Source organism: Neofelis nebulosa, chromosome 10 (assembly GCF_028018385.1).
Source record: "Neofelis nebulosa isolate mNeoNeb1 chromosome 10, mNeoNeb1.pri, whole genome shotgun sequence".
In the NCBI taxonomy this organism is placed as follows: Eukaryota; Metazoa; Chordata; class Mammalia; order Carnivora; family Felidae; genus Neofelis; species Neofelis nebulosa.
In genome coordinates this window covers 108,717,019-108,733,044 of record NC_080791.1, presented here as the reverse complement: position 1 = coordinate 108,733,044, position 16,026 = coordinate 108,717,019, and the positions used below count along the sequence as shown (strand labels likewise).

At 58.1% G+C, this 16,026-nt stretch overlaps 1 protein-coding gene across 2 annotated transcripts; it reads left to right on the top strand.

The window, feature by feature from the left end:
• The first annotated feature begins 114 nt into the window (after window positions 1-114).
• Window positions 115-15,804, top strand: MAP3K11 (mitogen-activated protein kinase kinase kinase 11). Of its 2 annotated transcripts, XM_058689664.1 has the most exons (12): window positions 533-668; window positions 798-891; window positions 1,103-2,401; window positions 6,651-6,831; window positions 7,027-7,175; window positions 7,280-7,455; window positions 7,580-7,823; window positions 8,305-8,418; window positions 8,954-9,089; window positions 9,178-9,269; window positions 13,868-14,287; window positions 14,935-15,804. In XM_058689664.1, the coding sequence occupies exons 3-12, from the start codon at window positions 1,660-1,662 to the stop codon at window positions 15,270-15,272; spliced, it is 2,592 nt and encodes an 863-aa protein (XP_058545647.1). In that variant the 5' UTR covers window positions 533-668; window positions 798-891; window positions 1,103-1,659; the 3' UTR covers window positions 15,273-15,804. The 2 variants fall into 2 exon arrangements, with proteins under 2 accessions (XP_058545646.1, XP_058545647.1); XM_058689663.1 differs by adding an exon at window positions 115-230 and having other exon boundaries at window positions 522-2,401.
• The last annotated feature ends 222 nt before the right edge of the window (window positions 15,805-16,026 follow it).

Sequence of the window (16,026 nt, the reverse complement as noted above, 5' to 3'; positions counted from 1 at the left end):
CAACAGTGGCGCATGCGTGCGACGGGCCTAGTTGAGACCCGGAAAAGGAAAACCTGACGGCAGGAAACCCGACGCACGCGCAGGAAGGTAGTGGAGCGCTAAGAAGCGGCGGAGCCCTTTGGGCGTGCGCAGAGTCCAGGTCTAAAAGAGCTCAAACGTGGTAGCGCTCGAGCGCATGCGCACACCTAGGCGTTGTCAACACAGTAGACACCACTGGGCGGAACCGAAGGGTTAGTTGATGAGTGGCCACTGGGTGACGGCGGAATTAATTGGCACAAAACTCTCCCAGTGAGTTACAGGAGGCGGGGTGGAGGCGTGGACTCCCCAGGGCTACAGGGACAGCTCTGCACCACCAAAGCACGCCCCTCCCGGTCCGCCCCTTTTAGTGCTGGACCTCACACCCGCACTCTCGCCCTAAGCGGTGTCTACTTCCGGGTCAGAGCTCAGATTTAGCGGTTGGAGAGTAACCTTACAGAACAGGCATGAGTAATAGAAATAGGATAACGTCGTTTTTCTTAAAGAGACAGGCGCAAGGCAATTGGAGTCCATCCAGCGGCTGTGAGGGCGATTTAGCTATTCTGAATCCAATCGCTGGGCGAAATTCTGGAAGACAGCCTCAGGTTTCAGCCCACTGGGGAAGGGGCATGAAGAACCGGATTGTTTTCCAGGTGAGGAGCAGAGGACACCTTAGACAACCCGTTCCAAGAGCTTGAGGTGCAGCCAGTCCCGTCCTCCAACCTTGCCCACTCTCATCCCAAACTAGCTCTACAAAGCAGAGTTTCTGGTCTCTGTTTCAGCTATGAAGGGAATGAGGCGAAGAGAAGATGAGTCACACAGTCCTTCAACTTCGGAGCCAAGACTAGACTCGGCTTTGCCCCACTCCCAAGCCAGGTTCTTTCCCCCGTTTTGCTGATGCGGATGCAGAGGGGATGGCCTGTCCTTAGCAAAGACCAACCTTGACCCTGAACCTCCTGCGATGGGCGGTCGGGACTACCCATCCCCTCATTGCCCGCCTACCCGGGAACTCCCGGGACCTGCTCCGGCAGCCTCTGGGAGGGGAGCAGGGCTACCCGCCCGCGTCATCTGATGCTGTTTCCTGCAGGAGGGAGAAGAGCGGAAAAAAGTGAAACTCCACCCTCCACCTCTGCCTCCCGCCCCCGGGGCCAAAGTACAAAGGGAGGAGGAAGAAGGGAACGGGGTTGGAGCCGTCGGGCTGAGGGAGCCGGGCTGGGAAGCGGCAGCTCGGCCCAACTGGGGACACTCCAGCCACCCCCTGCGCAAAAAGACCCAACCGGAGTCCAGGCGCTGCCCCTTGCTGGCCCCACCTTACACTTGGCGAGTGCCGGAGCCAGCCTCCCAGGACTGCTCCAGGACTGAGGGACTTTCGGGCCCCTCCGAGCTGGCCATGGTGAGACGCCGGAGGCCCCGGGGTCCCACCCCCAGAGCCTGACCACACTGCCCTGGGTGGCCCTCTAGAAGCCCGAGATGCGGGGGGCCGGGAGGCAATACTCCTGGCTCCCCAGAGAGGTTTGGGTCTGGGGCTGAGGGCCAGGGCCCGGATGCCCGGGTTCCGGGACTAGGGCCTTGGCAGCCAGCAGGGGTGGGGACCAGGGGCACCCAGGGAAGGTACCCCACTTGCCCCAGTATTGGGTCCCAGCCATGGAGCCCTTGAAGAACCTCTTTCTCAAGAGCCCGCTGGGGTCGTGGAACGGCAGCGGCAGTGGGGGCGGTGGGGGTGGCGGCGGAGGAGGCTGGCCAGAGGGGTCCCCGAAGACAGCGGCTTATGCCAACCCTGTTTGGACAGCCCTGTTTGACTACGAACCCAGTGGGCAGGACGAACTGGCCCTGAGGAAGGGCGACCGTGTGGAGGTGCTGTCCCGGGATGCAGCTATCTCAGGCGATGAGGGCTGGTGGGCGGGCCAGGTGGGCGGCCAGGTGGGCATCTTTCCATCCAACTATGTGTCTCGGGGTGGTGGCCCGCCCCCCTGCGAGGTGGCCAGTTTCCAAGAGCTGCGGCTGGAGGAGGTGATCGGCATCGGTGGCTTCGGCAAGGTCTACCGCGGCAGCTGGCGAGGTGAACTGGTGGCTGTGAAGGCAGCTCGCCAGGACCCCGATGAGGACATCAGTGTGACAGCTGAGAGCGTGCGCCAGGAGGCCCGGCTTTTCGCCATGCTGGCACACCCCAACATCATTGCCCTCAAGGCCGTGTGCCTAGAGGAGCCCAACCTGTGCTTGGTGATGGAGTATGCGGCCGGTGGGCCCCTCAGCCGTGCCCTGGCTGGGCGACGTGTGCCCCCGCATGTTCTGGTCAACTGGGCTGTGCAAATTGCCCGCGGGATGCACTACCTGCACTGTGAGGCCCTGGTGCCCGTCATCCACCGAGACCTCAAGTCCAACAACAGTGAGTTTTGGGGAGCATGGTTGGAGGGCGGCGTGGGCCGAGCACACACCTGCCAACTCTCAGCTGAGCCACCTGGGGATCTAGGAGAGGCAGGAGCTCCTGCCCTAGGGGAGTCCCAGCTGACTAGGGGCGCCATGAGTCCACACGGGCCCCAAAGCAGGAGTCCCAGGCACCAAACCGTCCTTCACGCCCCAGCCTCAGATGGAGCCCTTAACCCGAGCTCATAGCTGCCAAGTTAAAAAGTTGGGAGCTCTCAGGTGAGCCATGAGCATCCTGTCTAACCGTGGACACCACTTCAAGGAAGCTGGATACTGGCGCTCATCTTCCTCTCCCCTAAAGCTCACACTTGTGCTGTTGCTGCTCTGCTCTTGTGGTGGGAAGCTTCTCCAGAACAGAGATCTTGGAGAGGAAAGCCCCCCACCCTTCCCACCCCTGGGGGTCAAGGCTGGGGACAGGGCTGGAATTCTGGTCCCGCCCATGCCCCTGACTGCATGACCTTTAGCTCCTTATTTCAACTCAGATCCTCAATTTCAGACTCTGTAAAAAGGGAGTGACCAGGAAGGTGAAATGGCTTAAGGGACTGGGCAAGCCTGGCATCTGATGCCTGGCACGTAGTAGGTCTGCAGCTGTGGGTGTGAGCATTTGAGGGCTGGATCACCGAGAGGGCCTTGCCTGGAATGAGCAATTGGGGTGGGCATGGTGGGGCTAAGGGAACCTCAAGCAGTAAGATTACTCTGTCTCCAGCCATGTCAGGCCAAGAGGCAGGACCACCCCTCCCAGTAGTGGGGACGCGGGGCTGGGTCTGCTGGGGCTCAGGGTACAGGCCGTAGAGCAACAGGAGGTGCGGGAGGGGCTGATGGGTTATTGGAGAGGCATGGGCAACTCTTGGGGGAGGTAAGCACGGATATCTTGGGCGGCCTGGCCTGAGCTGACCATATACAAGTAGCTTATGGAGAGCAGAATGCCCTGACCCAGTAATATCCAAGTCCTTGACAGGCCTGGAGGGGCTGGGGAGGCCTGCCAGCCACCCCCACCTACCCCCCTCATCCAGTGGGGCACTTCCCTCTGCTCACCCTTACTCCTTGGCCCTAGCCTTCCAGGGACCCCCACTCACTGCCCCAGCCTGAGGGAGATTCCCCGAAGGCCTTGGGGGAGGGGACTCCCTTCTTCTGTTTTTCCTCCAGTTTTCTTTCCAGAGAAAATGGAACAATAGCCCAGGCCCCTGCTCCCCACCCTCCCCACTGCTTCCTGCGTTTCCTGCTGCCCCTGAGCCGGCTTCCTGCCCCTGCTCCAGCCTCTGCTCCCTCCCCAGCCCAGCTGCCTGCAGGGGAGGAAAGAGCCAAGGGTTGGGGAGGGGGGGGGGGTTATGGGAGAGGAAGGAGCCAGGGATTGCACACACACACACCCCCCCTCCAGTTCCCCTGTTTCTCTCCCAGAGTCTGGGTGGTGATGAAGGCAGGCAAGGTGCCCTCAGCCTCTCTGAGCCTGGCCTCCCACCTCGAAGACCCCAGTCCTAGGCCTGGGGTGCTGTCTGCGGGATGGTGGGGGGAGTCCCTGGGCTGGGGGGGGGGGCACAGGCAGGAAACAATGGCGTGATTTTCCTGGACAATGGGGGCCTTGTGAGGAAGCCTGGCGGGGAGTGGAGGGGGAATTCTCCAGGCCCACGAGTCACAGGACTGACCAGCCAGCCCGGCCTGGGTCTGACCTCCCCCAATTCTCCCCCAAAGGGCTCCCCCCCAGTTGGAAACCTGGACCAGGCCTCCCAGAAAGGAGAAGTAGGGACCAGGGAAGGGAAGCGGAAGAGGTGTGAGCAGCTTAGGCCCCCAGAGGCCAGCCTGTGGAGGGAGCTGGGGGCCAGGCCCCTTTCAGAGGCTAGGGAGCCCTAAGAGGGGGCTGAAAGCTTGGGATCTCCAGCTCCCTCTCCTCCAGGTGGCCCCCGATCACCCCATCCCCAAGGTTTGTATCAGATGCCAGAAGAGCAACTTGGGTTGGGACAGATTCAAGGCACTCGATATAAAGCAGGGGATGCGGAGGTGAGGATGAGGCTTCAAAGGTGTGAAGCTGGGGGTGGAGGGTGACAGAAAGGCCACCAGGGACAAAGAAGTCCCGAGACTTGGATGAGAGGCTGCCTATCTCTGGGCCTCAGATTACCTGACCGAAAAGGGGAAGCTGGCCTCCCAGCCAGAGATGCTGGTGGGAAAGTGCTTCACTAGTCTGTGAGGTACAAGTAGCTAGAGACCTGGCCAGTTGGTCTTCAAGAGGGTGGGTGGGTCCTGTCACCAGGAGAGACCAGCACGTAGACCCTCGGGCCCTAGCACATAGACCCCTTTGCTTGGTGCCACTCCAGCCACCTGCCGCCCTCTCCCTCCCCCCCGTTGCAGTTCTGCTGCTTTGGAATGAACTCGTGTAAGGTTTACTAAATGGTCCAGTTCTGAGCCTCCAGCAGCCAGCCCAGAGTCCACTGCAAAGCAGGGAATATGTTGTGACAGAGGACCGCAAGGAGAGTCAACACGAGAGGGTAGAGACCTAATCTTTAGAGGACAGCTGACACTCAGTACCAGATGTCACACCCTGTGCTAAGGATTGAAGAAGTGTGATCTTGTTAAATACTCATGACAACCCTCTGAGGTGGCTTTCGTTGTCATCCTTCGCTTTATTAACTGTTTGGGACTCAGCCCCAGTCTGGCTCAGAGGAGAGGATGGACTGCAAGACCGTTCTCTGAATTAGGAGAAATTGCAGGGAGATTTGCTGTGTGCGGTGGGATTCAGAAGGTGGTTGTTGAGGGCATTTGGACATCAGACGGGGCGGTGATGGGCAGCTGAATTGGCTTCTGGCCTAGAGCTTCAAATGTGGGAGAGTCCAACAGGGAGGGGGCAGCTGGCACTTGGGAGAGGCCAAGACAGCCTGGGGGCAGTGGGCAGAGGTTGAGGAGAGGCCAGGCTCTGAGGAGCACTGGCACCGAAAAGGCTGAGGGGAGGGGAAGCCCTAAGGAAATAGCACAAGCAGCCAGAGGCCCCAGAATCAAAGACAGCTGGGCGGGGGGGGGGTGGGGGGGGTGGGGGGGGTGGGGGAGGGGGTTGGCAGTGCCAGATCGGCCACAAGGCCCAGAAAGCTTGGCCAGCAGCAGGAGCAGGGGTTATGGTTTCAAGCCTGGAAAAGTGAATACCCTGGTTCTGCCACCTCCTCCAAGAAGTCCTCCCTTTTGCCAGGCTGGGTTAGGTGCCCATCCCCTCTGCCCTCAGTACCCTGAGCTGCCCCCGTAATGGTGCTTTCACCCTGGACAGCAGGGCTGAGTGGTTGGTGTGCCCTGAAATGACGTATGTTCAGAAAGGTAATTGGCTTGGATGTCACTTCTCTACGATAACCAGCAGAGTGAGAGGCCCCCTTCAAACCCTTGATGATTCTATGACTTTATCCTCTTTCTGTTCCTCAAAACCTCTCATCTGAGCCATGTTTGTCCCGATGAGAGATTTGCAAGTTGCTGCTTCTCCTCTGTCTACAGACTATGGTGGCCCCATTGGGGTCAACACCATGAACCCCTGCCAAATCTGACCATCCACTCCCGTGTTTGTCCCAAGCTCCTCCTTTCTGGCCAAGGACCTTCACTTCTCAGACTCCCCATTCTCTTCATGTCCAGCGGCATCAGTAGATATCTTTTGTTGGGAGTCTTTCCTCACGGAGAGCGGCTGCACTAGCCAAGACGAGACATGGGCACCGGGGGCCTGCAGTGCCTGCTGGGTTTCCTTTCTCACCAAGGGGTTCCCTCCTGTTCCCCACACGAACGGGGGTTCTAATTCACACTCCTGTCTCAGCACCATGACAAGACATGGGTTTCTGTCCAATGCAGCATTAGGGAAAAGTTAGAACGCTGGCTTGAGAACCACACAGACTAGGTTGGACTCCGTTCTTTATTTGCATATGATCTTGACTAAGTGGTTTCTCTGCTCCGTTTCCTTTTCTGTAAAATGGGGATAATGATGGGTACCTCGGAGATGGTTTTGTGAATGCTAGAGCTGAGTGTTAATGCCTGGCCTCAAGTAGCCCCTCCATTAATGTTTCCCAGCATTATTATTTTTGTCTGATTCTACCCCAACCTCCAGCTGTGAGTTCTCCAGAGCAAGATCACCTCTGTGCTTCCAGTACCTAGCCAGCCTGTCTGTGAGATGATGGTTTGCTCCTAGCTCCTCCCTTGTCCCCACTAACTGAGCATGGAGCACCCACAGTCCTGCCCCCCACCCTCTTCCCCAGTTCTGCTGCTGCAGCCCATTGAAGGTGATGACATGGACCACAAGACCCTGAAGATCACTGACTTCGGACTGGCCCGAGAGTGGCACAAAACCACACAAATGAGTGCTGCGGGCACCTATGCCTGGATGGCCCCTGAGGTTATCAAGGCCTCCACTTTCTCTAAGGGCAGCGATGTCTGGAGGTGAGGCCTGGGTAGAGACAGGACAAGGCCATCCGTGGGGCTGAAGAGGGCAGAGGTGGCTGCCAAAATCTAGGGCTGGGCAGACAGGCAGAGCCCAGGGGGAGGGACCCAAATCATTTGGTTCCTAGTTGCTTTGGGGTGAAATAGTAATAAGTAAGTAGAGGACGGGACACAGACCCTTTGTCTTGCTTACAGTTTTGGGGTGCTGCTGTGGGAGTTGCTGACTGGGGAGGTGCCCTACCGTGGTATCGACTGCCTTGCTGTAGCCTACGGAGTAGCTGTCAACAAGCTCACACTGCCCATCCCTTCCACCTGCCCTGAGCCCTTCGCACAGCTCATGGCAGGTAAGGATATGGGGCTGAAGGGTGTGGGGCAGAGCCCTTTGGCACAGGACACGCCCACCCACAGACCCTTTCTCATTCTGTTCCCCCTCCACTCGTGTCCCCAGACTGCTGGGCGCAGGACCCCCACCGCAGGCCCGACTTTGCCTCCATCCTGCAGCAGCTGGAGGCGCTAGAGGCGCAGGTCCTGCGGGAAATGCCGCGGGACTCCTTCCATTCCATGCAGGAAGGCTGGAAGCGTGAGATCCAAGGCCTTTTCGACGAACTGCGGGCCAAGGAAAAGGTGGGAGGGGTCGGGGTGACGGGATTGGAAAGAGAGGCCGGGAAGTGCCTCCACGGTCTCCGTGGGGGCGGACGCTAGGGTCCTTACTGGGCTGATCCCACCACCTTCCTTGTCCCGGGCGCAGGAACTTCTGAGCCGCGAGGAGGAGCTGACCCGCGCGGCGCGTGAGCAGCGGTCACAGGCAGAGCAGCTACGGCGGCGCGAGCACCTGCTGGCTCAGTGGGAGCTGGAGGTGTTCGAGCGCGAGCTGACGCTGCTGCTGCAGCAGGTGGACCGGGAGCGGCCGCACGTGCGCCGCCGCCGCGGCACCTTCAAGCGCAGCAAGCTCCGCGCGCGAGACGGCGGCGAGCGCATCAGCATGCCCCTCGGTAAGGGGCGGGGCCTAGCGCGCCTCCCAGTCATTGGTTATGAGCGGAGAGGTGGGGTCGGGCTTGTGCTGGCCTCACTGGGATTGGTCTGGGGTGCTGGTGGGTGGGACTGTGAGCTGAAGGCTGGAAGGGGTGGGGCCGGGAGTGTTGTTTTCTCATGTGGGCGGGCTCTGGCGGAAATATTTGCATGGCGGCCAGGGAGTGGCTGCTCCCGGAGAGGGGCGGGGCTCATGAAAGTTCGGGGAAGGCCGTGGGCGCCGGGCGGGTCGCCTCCGGGGAATCTTCGGTTGGTGGAGTCCTGGCTGTCCGCTTTTCTTATGGAGAGCCTGAGGCCCAGGAGAGCGGTGACCCCGGCTTCAGTCACGCAGCCACCGTGCCTGAACTGCCTTCGTGGCCTGGGAGCTGGCTGAGGGCTCTTGAGGGTTGGAATCCTGGCTCTCGTTCACCACAAACCTGCACCCTGCTTTCCCCCCAACCCCAGACTTCAAACACCGCATCACCGTGCAGGCCTCACCCGGCCTGGACCGGAGGAGAAACGTCTTCGAGGTTGGGGCTGGGGACTCGCCCACCTTCCCCCGGTTCCGGGCCATCCAGTGTAAGAAACCTCTCCCCATGCTTTTCCCCTCAGCACCATATCCTTCTGTCAAACCTTACCCTGGGAGCTGGATCCCACTGTCTTCTCCTAACTCCCCACACCCAGACTCCCTCCCCTATCTGTTTAGACCGATATCTCTGCGTGCCCTGGGCGGCATTTATTTGATCTAAGTAAGTTTTATAGATGAAAAAAATGGAAAAAGTAACTTGCCTAATGTCACATAGCTAACGAGGGGCAGAGCCAGCAAACCCAGGCAAGTTTGCCACAGCATGCGAACTACTAAACAGCAAATGCCAACTGGAGAACTAGATGAGATACCCCACCCCACTGCTAACCCCAGAACCCAAACCTACCTACCCCATCCCAGTTCTGTTCAGATTCTCTGTGGCCCAAAGCCCACCCTCGGAATAGTATGGGTTCCCACCTGATCCCCCATCTTCTAAGAAATTGTCCCTGGAGCCAGACTCTTATGATTGGAGGACAAGGATCAGGGCTCTTGACCTCAGCTCAGACCCTCTTGGTTTTCTACCCACAGTGGAGCCTGCTGAACCAGGCCAGGCATGGGGCCGCCAGTCCCCTAGACGTCTGGAGGACTCCAGCAATGGAGAGCGGCGAGCATGCTGGGCCTGGGGCCCCAGTTCCCCCAAGCCTGGGGAAGCTCAGAATGGGAGGTGAGTGCCAGAGAGCCCCCGCCCCAGTATCATCTACCTCCCCAATAGTCCTGAGATTCACGAAGCCCAACCTCCCTCCCCTCCCCAGGAGAAGGTCCCGCTTGGACGAAGCCACGTGGTACCTGGATTCAGATGACTCATCCTCCTTGGGATCTCCTTCTACACCCCCAATGCTCAATGGTGAGTGGCCTTTTCTCCCTCCCCCTACCCCCACCAGCAAACAGCAGACTCGTGCTGCGCTCCTATGGGTACTATGGGGAAACTACAAAAAATCAGCAGCAGGGCAGGTCGTTCCTAGAACCCCCATCTGACCTATATAGGTCCACAACTGAGCCAGGTACAGCCCAGGTTTCAGGGGGCCCATAGTGCAGTCCTCGTGGTCAGGCCTGGCCCGCAAAAGGCCTCTTTTCTGCCCCGGTGGCAGCTGCTGTGCCTCAGCAGGCTGTAGGGAGGGAAGGAAGACAGCAATGGTACTCCCCATTTGGGACCCAAGGGAAGCTGGGTCCAGAGAGGGGAGGGAAACTGTGCCCGTGGAGTGGACCAGGCAGGTGACTGCCACACTGTGCTCAGAGTCCCTTCTGAGCAGCCTGTAGGTAGAGAAGAAGATGAGAAAGCTGAGAAGGTGGGGATCCAGAGCCCATTCTCACTGCACCTGGGGCAGTTCTGAGCTTTTCTGTCCTCCATGAGGATACGAGCAGTTACTGCGCGTCAGGCATTCCCTTTAAGCAACAACCCTGTGAGGGAGGTGCTGTTATCATCGGCATTTTAGAGATGAGAAAGCTGTGGCCCCGAGAGATAAAGTAACCTACCTGGGGCCTTCAGCTAAGGATTTGAACGCAGAGAGACTTTGGCTTCCTCAGATGCTTTCACCTGAAGAAAGGGTTTTTCGCACACAAACTGCTTGGGAAGCTAGTGGGTTGGGCAGAGATCAGGGCTCCTGTGTCAGAGGGACAAGCAGCTCGGGATTGGCAAGGGGTAGAAAGCTGCATCCTTCTTTGCCTGTGGATCCCGTCAGAGCCCCTCTCGCCCCACCCAGCACATCACCTCCACCATTATTTGAGTAACATTTGATAGTAGTAACAACAGGTAACATTTACTAGGTCCTTCGTATGTGCCAGGCAATGCTGGGTATTATGATTAGGACCATCTTATAGAGGCACAGAGAGGTTATGTGGTTTGATGTAGGGCACACAGCAGAACAGGAATCTGAACCCAGGTCTGACTCCAGCAACAGGGCCACGGACCCTCATCTGCCGCTCCATTTTCTACTCCAGAAATTACACTGCCCCAAGCTAGCTGTACTGTAGAGACGGAACTGAGAATTAGAAGGCCCAAGGGGCAGCTTGGTTCACCTGCTCTAGAATGTACCAAGCTAAAAGGGCCAGTGGAGAACTTAAAGTCCTGTCAACCCAGGTGTGTAGGTTGAAGCGGCCCCTACCGTGTTCTGCAGAGCCCTTTGACCTTGCTCTTTCTGAGCAACCAGGAGCAGGGACACAAGGATCTGAACCCCATCCTTCTCAAGCTTGCCCCTGACCTGGAAGGATACCCCCTATCCCAGCCCAACCGCTGGCTGAACACTTGGTTCCCTAGCACGAGCCCACACTCCAGTGGCCATCTTGGGCCTATGAGAGTACGTGACCTTGACCTCCCAGCCACCCACACAGTCAGAAGCCTGGCTGAGAGTCAAAGAGGACCCTGCGAGGTTGTCCCAGGCACACGCCATACTACCGGGGAACGGGTTGCCGTAAGGTGCCTGTTGGTGGATACAGTCCGCCTATGCTGACGGGACTGCTCTGTGACTCTCTGGAGCCGCTAACTGCCACACGGCACGTCCTCTCTGTGAGGCCCCATGGAAGCGATTTCACCTGCATCTCTGGGTCAAGATGGTTGTGCTGCTTTAATTCAAAGCAACAGAGTTGCCAACTCTTAGTGCTAGGAAGAGTGGAGGCAAATTCAAATCCCTGCCGAATTACCTTGAGCAAGGCACTTACCTCTCAGAACCTCAGTTTCTCAAGGCCATTGATCACAGGAACTTCTTCACACTCTCATATTCTGTACTGACTTCCATCCGCCCTTGCCTTTGTCTCATTTTTCCTGCTCGTTTTAGTTTTTATTTTTTTTAATGTTTATTTTTGAGAGAGAAAGAGAGAGTGTGGGGGAGGGGCAGAGAGAGAGGGAGACACAGAATCCGAAGCAGGCTCCAGGCTCTGAGCTGTCGGCACAGAGCCCGATGTGGGGCTCGAACTCACAAGCCGTGAGAGATCGTGACCTGAGACGAAGTTGGCCGCTTAACCGACTGAGCCACCCAGGCACCCCTTCCTGTTTGTTTTAAACATGTTTTTCCTCTGTTCAGTTTAATATCATTATAACTATCAGTCTCATCATCTGTAAAGTCATATAATAGTGATCACCTTATGGGGCTGTTGCAAAGATCATAAGAATGGATGCCCCCATCAAACATATATTGATGCATTTTGTGAGACAGGCATCATACATATTAGAAATCAACCCTGGGGCTCCTGGGTGGCTCAGTCAGTTGAGTACTTGCCTCTTGATTTCGGCTCAGGTCATGATCCCCCAGGGTTGTGGGATCGTGCCCCACCTCAGGCTCTGAGTGTGGAGTGTGGAGCCTGCTTAAGATTCTCTCTCTCTCTCTCTCTCTCTCTCTCTCTCTCTCTCTCTCTCTCAAATAAAAAAAAAAAAGAAAGCTCTCTCTTTCTCTCTAATAGAAAGAAAGAAAGAAAGAAAGAAAGAAAGAAAGAAAGAAAGAAAAAGAAAGATCAACCCTGCCCTGCCCTGGGGGAGGGCCTAGTGGGGGGGAGGGGCAGACTCAGAAACAAACAAGTAAGTGGTGGGGCAAAGGCTGTATAAGGCATAAGGTGAGCAGTAACTCCACAGGTTAGGAGAGATTCTGGGAGGGCTTCTAAAAGAGGAAAAAAACTCTTGTTTTCCTCTAGGCACTACTCACTTCACTTATGGCACCAAATGTGGGGTTCCCATTCAGTTCTAACACAGTCTACCTGGAGTTCGCATCGGACCCTCCAGGTGAAGGGCTCAGTCCCACAAGACTGCCCCCCACCCCACTTCACATGCCAGTCACAAGTCCAGGGTGTCACGTGTGCTTCTGACCAACCACCTATAAGCCAGAGGTTCCCGTGACCTCCTCCTCAGGTTTGGTAATTTGCTAGAGCAGCTCACCAAACTCAGGAAAACAGTTTACTTACTAGATCACCAATTTATCATAAAGGATACAGATCGAGAACAACCAGATGGAAGAGGTGCTTAGGGCAAGGTCTGTGGGAAGGGGGGAAGTGGGGCTTTAGGACCCTCTCTGGGTGCACCACTCTCCTAGCACCTCCACGTGTTGACCAGTGGAAGCTCTCTGAACCCTTTGGCTAGGGTGTTTTTTTTTTATAGAGCCTTCATTATGTGGACACGATCAATTGATTGAATCATTGGCCGTTGGAGATAGACCTCAGTCTCCAGCTCTCGTCACGTGGTTCATTCCCCCCGGCAACCAGGCTTTCCAAAAGTGACCTCATTAATGTGAACTTAAAATTATTTTTTTAATGTTCATTTATTTTTGAGACAGAGAGAGGGATGACAAGAACAGGTCGGGGGAGGGGCAGAGAGAGAGGGAGACACAGAGTCTCAATCAGGCTCCAGGCACTGAGCTGTCAGGACAGAGCCTGACATGGGGTTAGAACCCACGAACTGTGAGATCACCGCCTGAGCCAAAGTCAGATGCTTAACCGACCGACTGAGCCAGCCAGGTGCCCCATCGTTAATGTGAACTTAAATGTGATTCAAAGGGGCTTGTTAGGAAGAGCCAAAAATGCTCCTTTCACTTCTATCAATGTGATCACTTAGGAAAATCTAAGAGTTTTCGGAGTTCTGTGCCAGGGATGAGATGAAAACCAAATATGTATTTCTTATTATAATTAACAGTATTACAGCTTCACAGGGAGGTGCTCTTTCACCCGGGGCTTGAATGGTGACTAAGGGATCACAGAAAGCCGAGGTGGGAAAGTTGTGCTGGGCAGAGGGAACGGTGTGTGCACAGGCATGGGGCTTTCCACACCTGAGGAAGAGGAAACCTCGGAGGAAAAGTTGAGAGTCATGGAGTTGCAGGCCTGAAGCCATAGGTGGGGGCCAGGTCTTCATCCTCTGGGTCTGTGGGCCCGGCTCAGCCCCAGCAGATGTTTGTTGAATGAATGAGTGGGTGACGCTGGAAAAGGAGGCAAGAGACAGTTTAGGAAGGGCCTGGAAAGGATGGGGAGTTTAGCCATTTGCATTTTAGAAGGCAGGGGTCTGGGCAGGGGCAGATAAGTCAGAGAGACTGGGTAAGGGTTGTGGCTGAGAAAAGGGACCCTGAGCCAAGCCCTGGTAGTAAAAGTTCAGTTTCCCCAGCCTTGCATTTCCTCCTCTGGACCCCCAGCCCCATGTCCCACTCCAGGCCTGGCCCGAGGAGGGTGGAGTAGAGGAAGGCTTTGAAAGCTCAGTCAAGGAGCTTGGACTTTATTTTAGTGGTAATGGAGAACGATGGCAGATTCTAGAGCCAGAGAGGAGGGAGAGAGAGAGAGAGAGAGAGAGAGAGAGAGAGAGAGAGAACGCGCGATGGGCGAGATCGGTGGGCAGGGAGGAACCGGGTGGGGGAGTAAAGGAGTCAGGGAGGACGTTGGTGGGGAGCAGAACTCAGTCCTTGTTCTAGGCCGCTGAGGGCCCCCTGTGGCCCCCGCCCGGAAGACGGCCTAACGTGTGCCCGCCCCCGCTGCCAGGTAACCCCCCGCGGCCGAGCCCGGAGCCCGAGGAGCCTCGGCGCCCAGGCCCCGCGGAGCGCGGTAGCGGCTCCGGGACGCCCAAGCTGATCCAGCGCGCGCTGCTGCGCGGCACAGCCCTGCTCGCCTCCCTGGGCCTGGGCCGCGACCTGCAGCCGCCGTCGCCGTCGCCGGGCGGCCCGGGCCGCGAGCGTGGGGAGCCCTCGCCAATACCCCGCGCGCTGCTGCCTACACCGTCAGCCGCCGAGCCACCCCCCTCCCAGCTCATCCGCTTCTCCCCGAAGAGGCCCGACGCCCCCGCCTCCCCGCTGAGCCCGGACGCCCCCGGCCCGCCCACCCCTGCGCCCCTGCTGCTGGAACTCGGAGTCCCTGTGGGCCAGCTGTCAGCCAAGAGCCCCCGGCGCGAGGAGGAGAGGCGCGGTGAGTGGCCCGAAGCAGGCCTACTGTGGGTGACAGCGGGGAGGAGAGGCCGCTGGGGACGTGTGGGGCAGTAAGGCTGGGGCCACAGCCATCTGCTGGATCCCAGACCAGGCCCTCAGGGCACTGGGGACGCACAGAAGGAACTGAGTTCTAAGTTCAGCCACCCAGTGACAGGAGAGGGGGCTGGGGTGGGGGGGCATGGCCAGGCAGGTTGTGAAAGAATAGAAATAATCCTGGTGAGATAATGACAGCAAACGCCTACTGGTTGCTTACTCGTGCCAGGCGCTGTTCCTTGAGCTGCGGAGAGATTGTCTCCCTTAATTACATGACGGGCCTGTGATCAAGATACCCTTGTTATACCCATTTTTTAGATGAGGTTTAAGGCACAGAGAGATGAGGGACCCAAGGCTCTCACCAGTTAAGTGGCAGAGCTGGGATCCAAGCCCAGGCCCGTCTACTCCAGAGGCCTTGCTCTTAACCACTGGGTAATTAAATAGATGCACCACAGAGTATAAAGGGCCATGGAAGTTATGAGTCAATCAGCTCGCTGTGCAGATAGGAAAGCTCCAGAGGTGGGCGGTGCCTCCTGTGGACACCCAGGATTTGGTGGCTGCCTGACCCCGTGCCCCCTCCCTCAACCTTCCTAGGAAGTGCTGTCTCGCCGCCGCCAGGGATATCACGCTCTGCTCCTGGCACCCCAGGCACCCCACGCTCACCGCCCCTGGGCCTCATCAGCCGACCTCGACCCTCACCCCTTCGCAGCCGCATCGACCCGTGGAGCTTCGTGTCAGCCGGGCCACGGCCTTCGCCTTTGTCCTCGCCACAGCCTGCGCCCCGCCGGGCACCCTGGACCTTGTTCCCAGACTCGGACCCCTTCTGGGACTCTCCACCTGCCAACCCCTTCCGGGGGGGCCCTCAGGACTGCAGGGCACAGACCAAAGACATAGGTGCCCAGGCCCCGTGGGCGCCAGAGGCAGGGCCCTGAGTGGGCGGGGCCGCTCCCCCACGCTCCAGCTGCCCTACAGGAGCCACAGTATACACTGGAACAGGAGCCGGGCGAGCCTCTGTAGCTGCCTTGGTTTCCCCCAGGGACCCCACCCCCTTTGGGGGTCGGGAACACTACACTGCACAGGAAGCCTTCACACTGGAGGGGGGGAGCCTGCACCCCCCCCACACCTGCAACCTGTGGGTCCCCCGACTTACCTGCCCCGTTGGGGCCCAACACTGTACCCAGCTGGTTGGGAGGACCAGAGCCTGTCTCAGGGAATTGCCCCCAGGGGTGGTGCAGGAAGGAGGGGAAGTACAGGGGAGAGGGGCTGGCCTCGGCTGTCACCAGCACTCTTGACCAAGCCCTGCTACTGTGGCCCCCGCTCCAGGGCTTAGTGCCCGGATGCCCCCACCCCTGCCCTGGGGGTCCTCTGGGGCCAGGACTCTCTGGGTGCCCTCCTGCCGCCCCGGCCAGGGTTGGGGCCTCGGCCTCAGGATCCTATGAAGCCAAATAAACTCCCCAAGCTGTCTTCCCCGGGTGCAGCCTCTCACCTTTTTGGGAGGTAGCCGGGGGATCCGAGCCATCACGCAAACCTGGTGACTTCGTGCCCTCAGCACAAGGGGCAGTTGGCCTGAGGCTAGGCTGGGACCAAGAGCACTGGCCTCAGTCAGGCATTCCAGGCCCGCCTCAGCCTCCTTGGCACCCACACGCGCTGCTCTCGCCCACCTTCTCCCCACCCTTGGCAGGCCTT

Coding starts and splice junctions, on each gene's coding strand:
- MAP3K11 (XM_058689663.1), top strand. CDS start 1,660: ATGGAGCCCTTGAAGAACCTCTTTCTCAAGAGCCCGCTGGGGTCGTGG. Junction 2,402..6,650: donor AGACCTCAAGTCCAACAACA/GTGAGTTTTGGG, acceptor CCTCTTCCCCAG/TTCTGCTGCTGCAGCCCATT. Junction 7,456..7,579: donor AACTGCGGGCCAAGGAAAAG/GTGGGAGGGGTC, acceptor TCCCGGGCGCAG/GAACTTCTGAGCCGCGAGGA.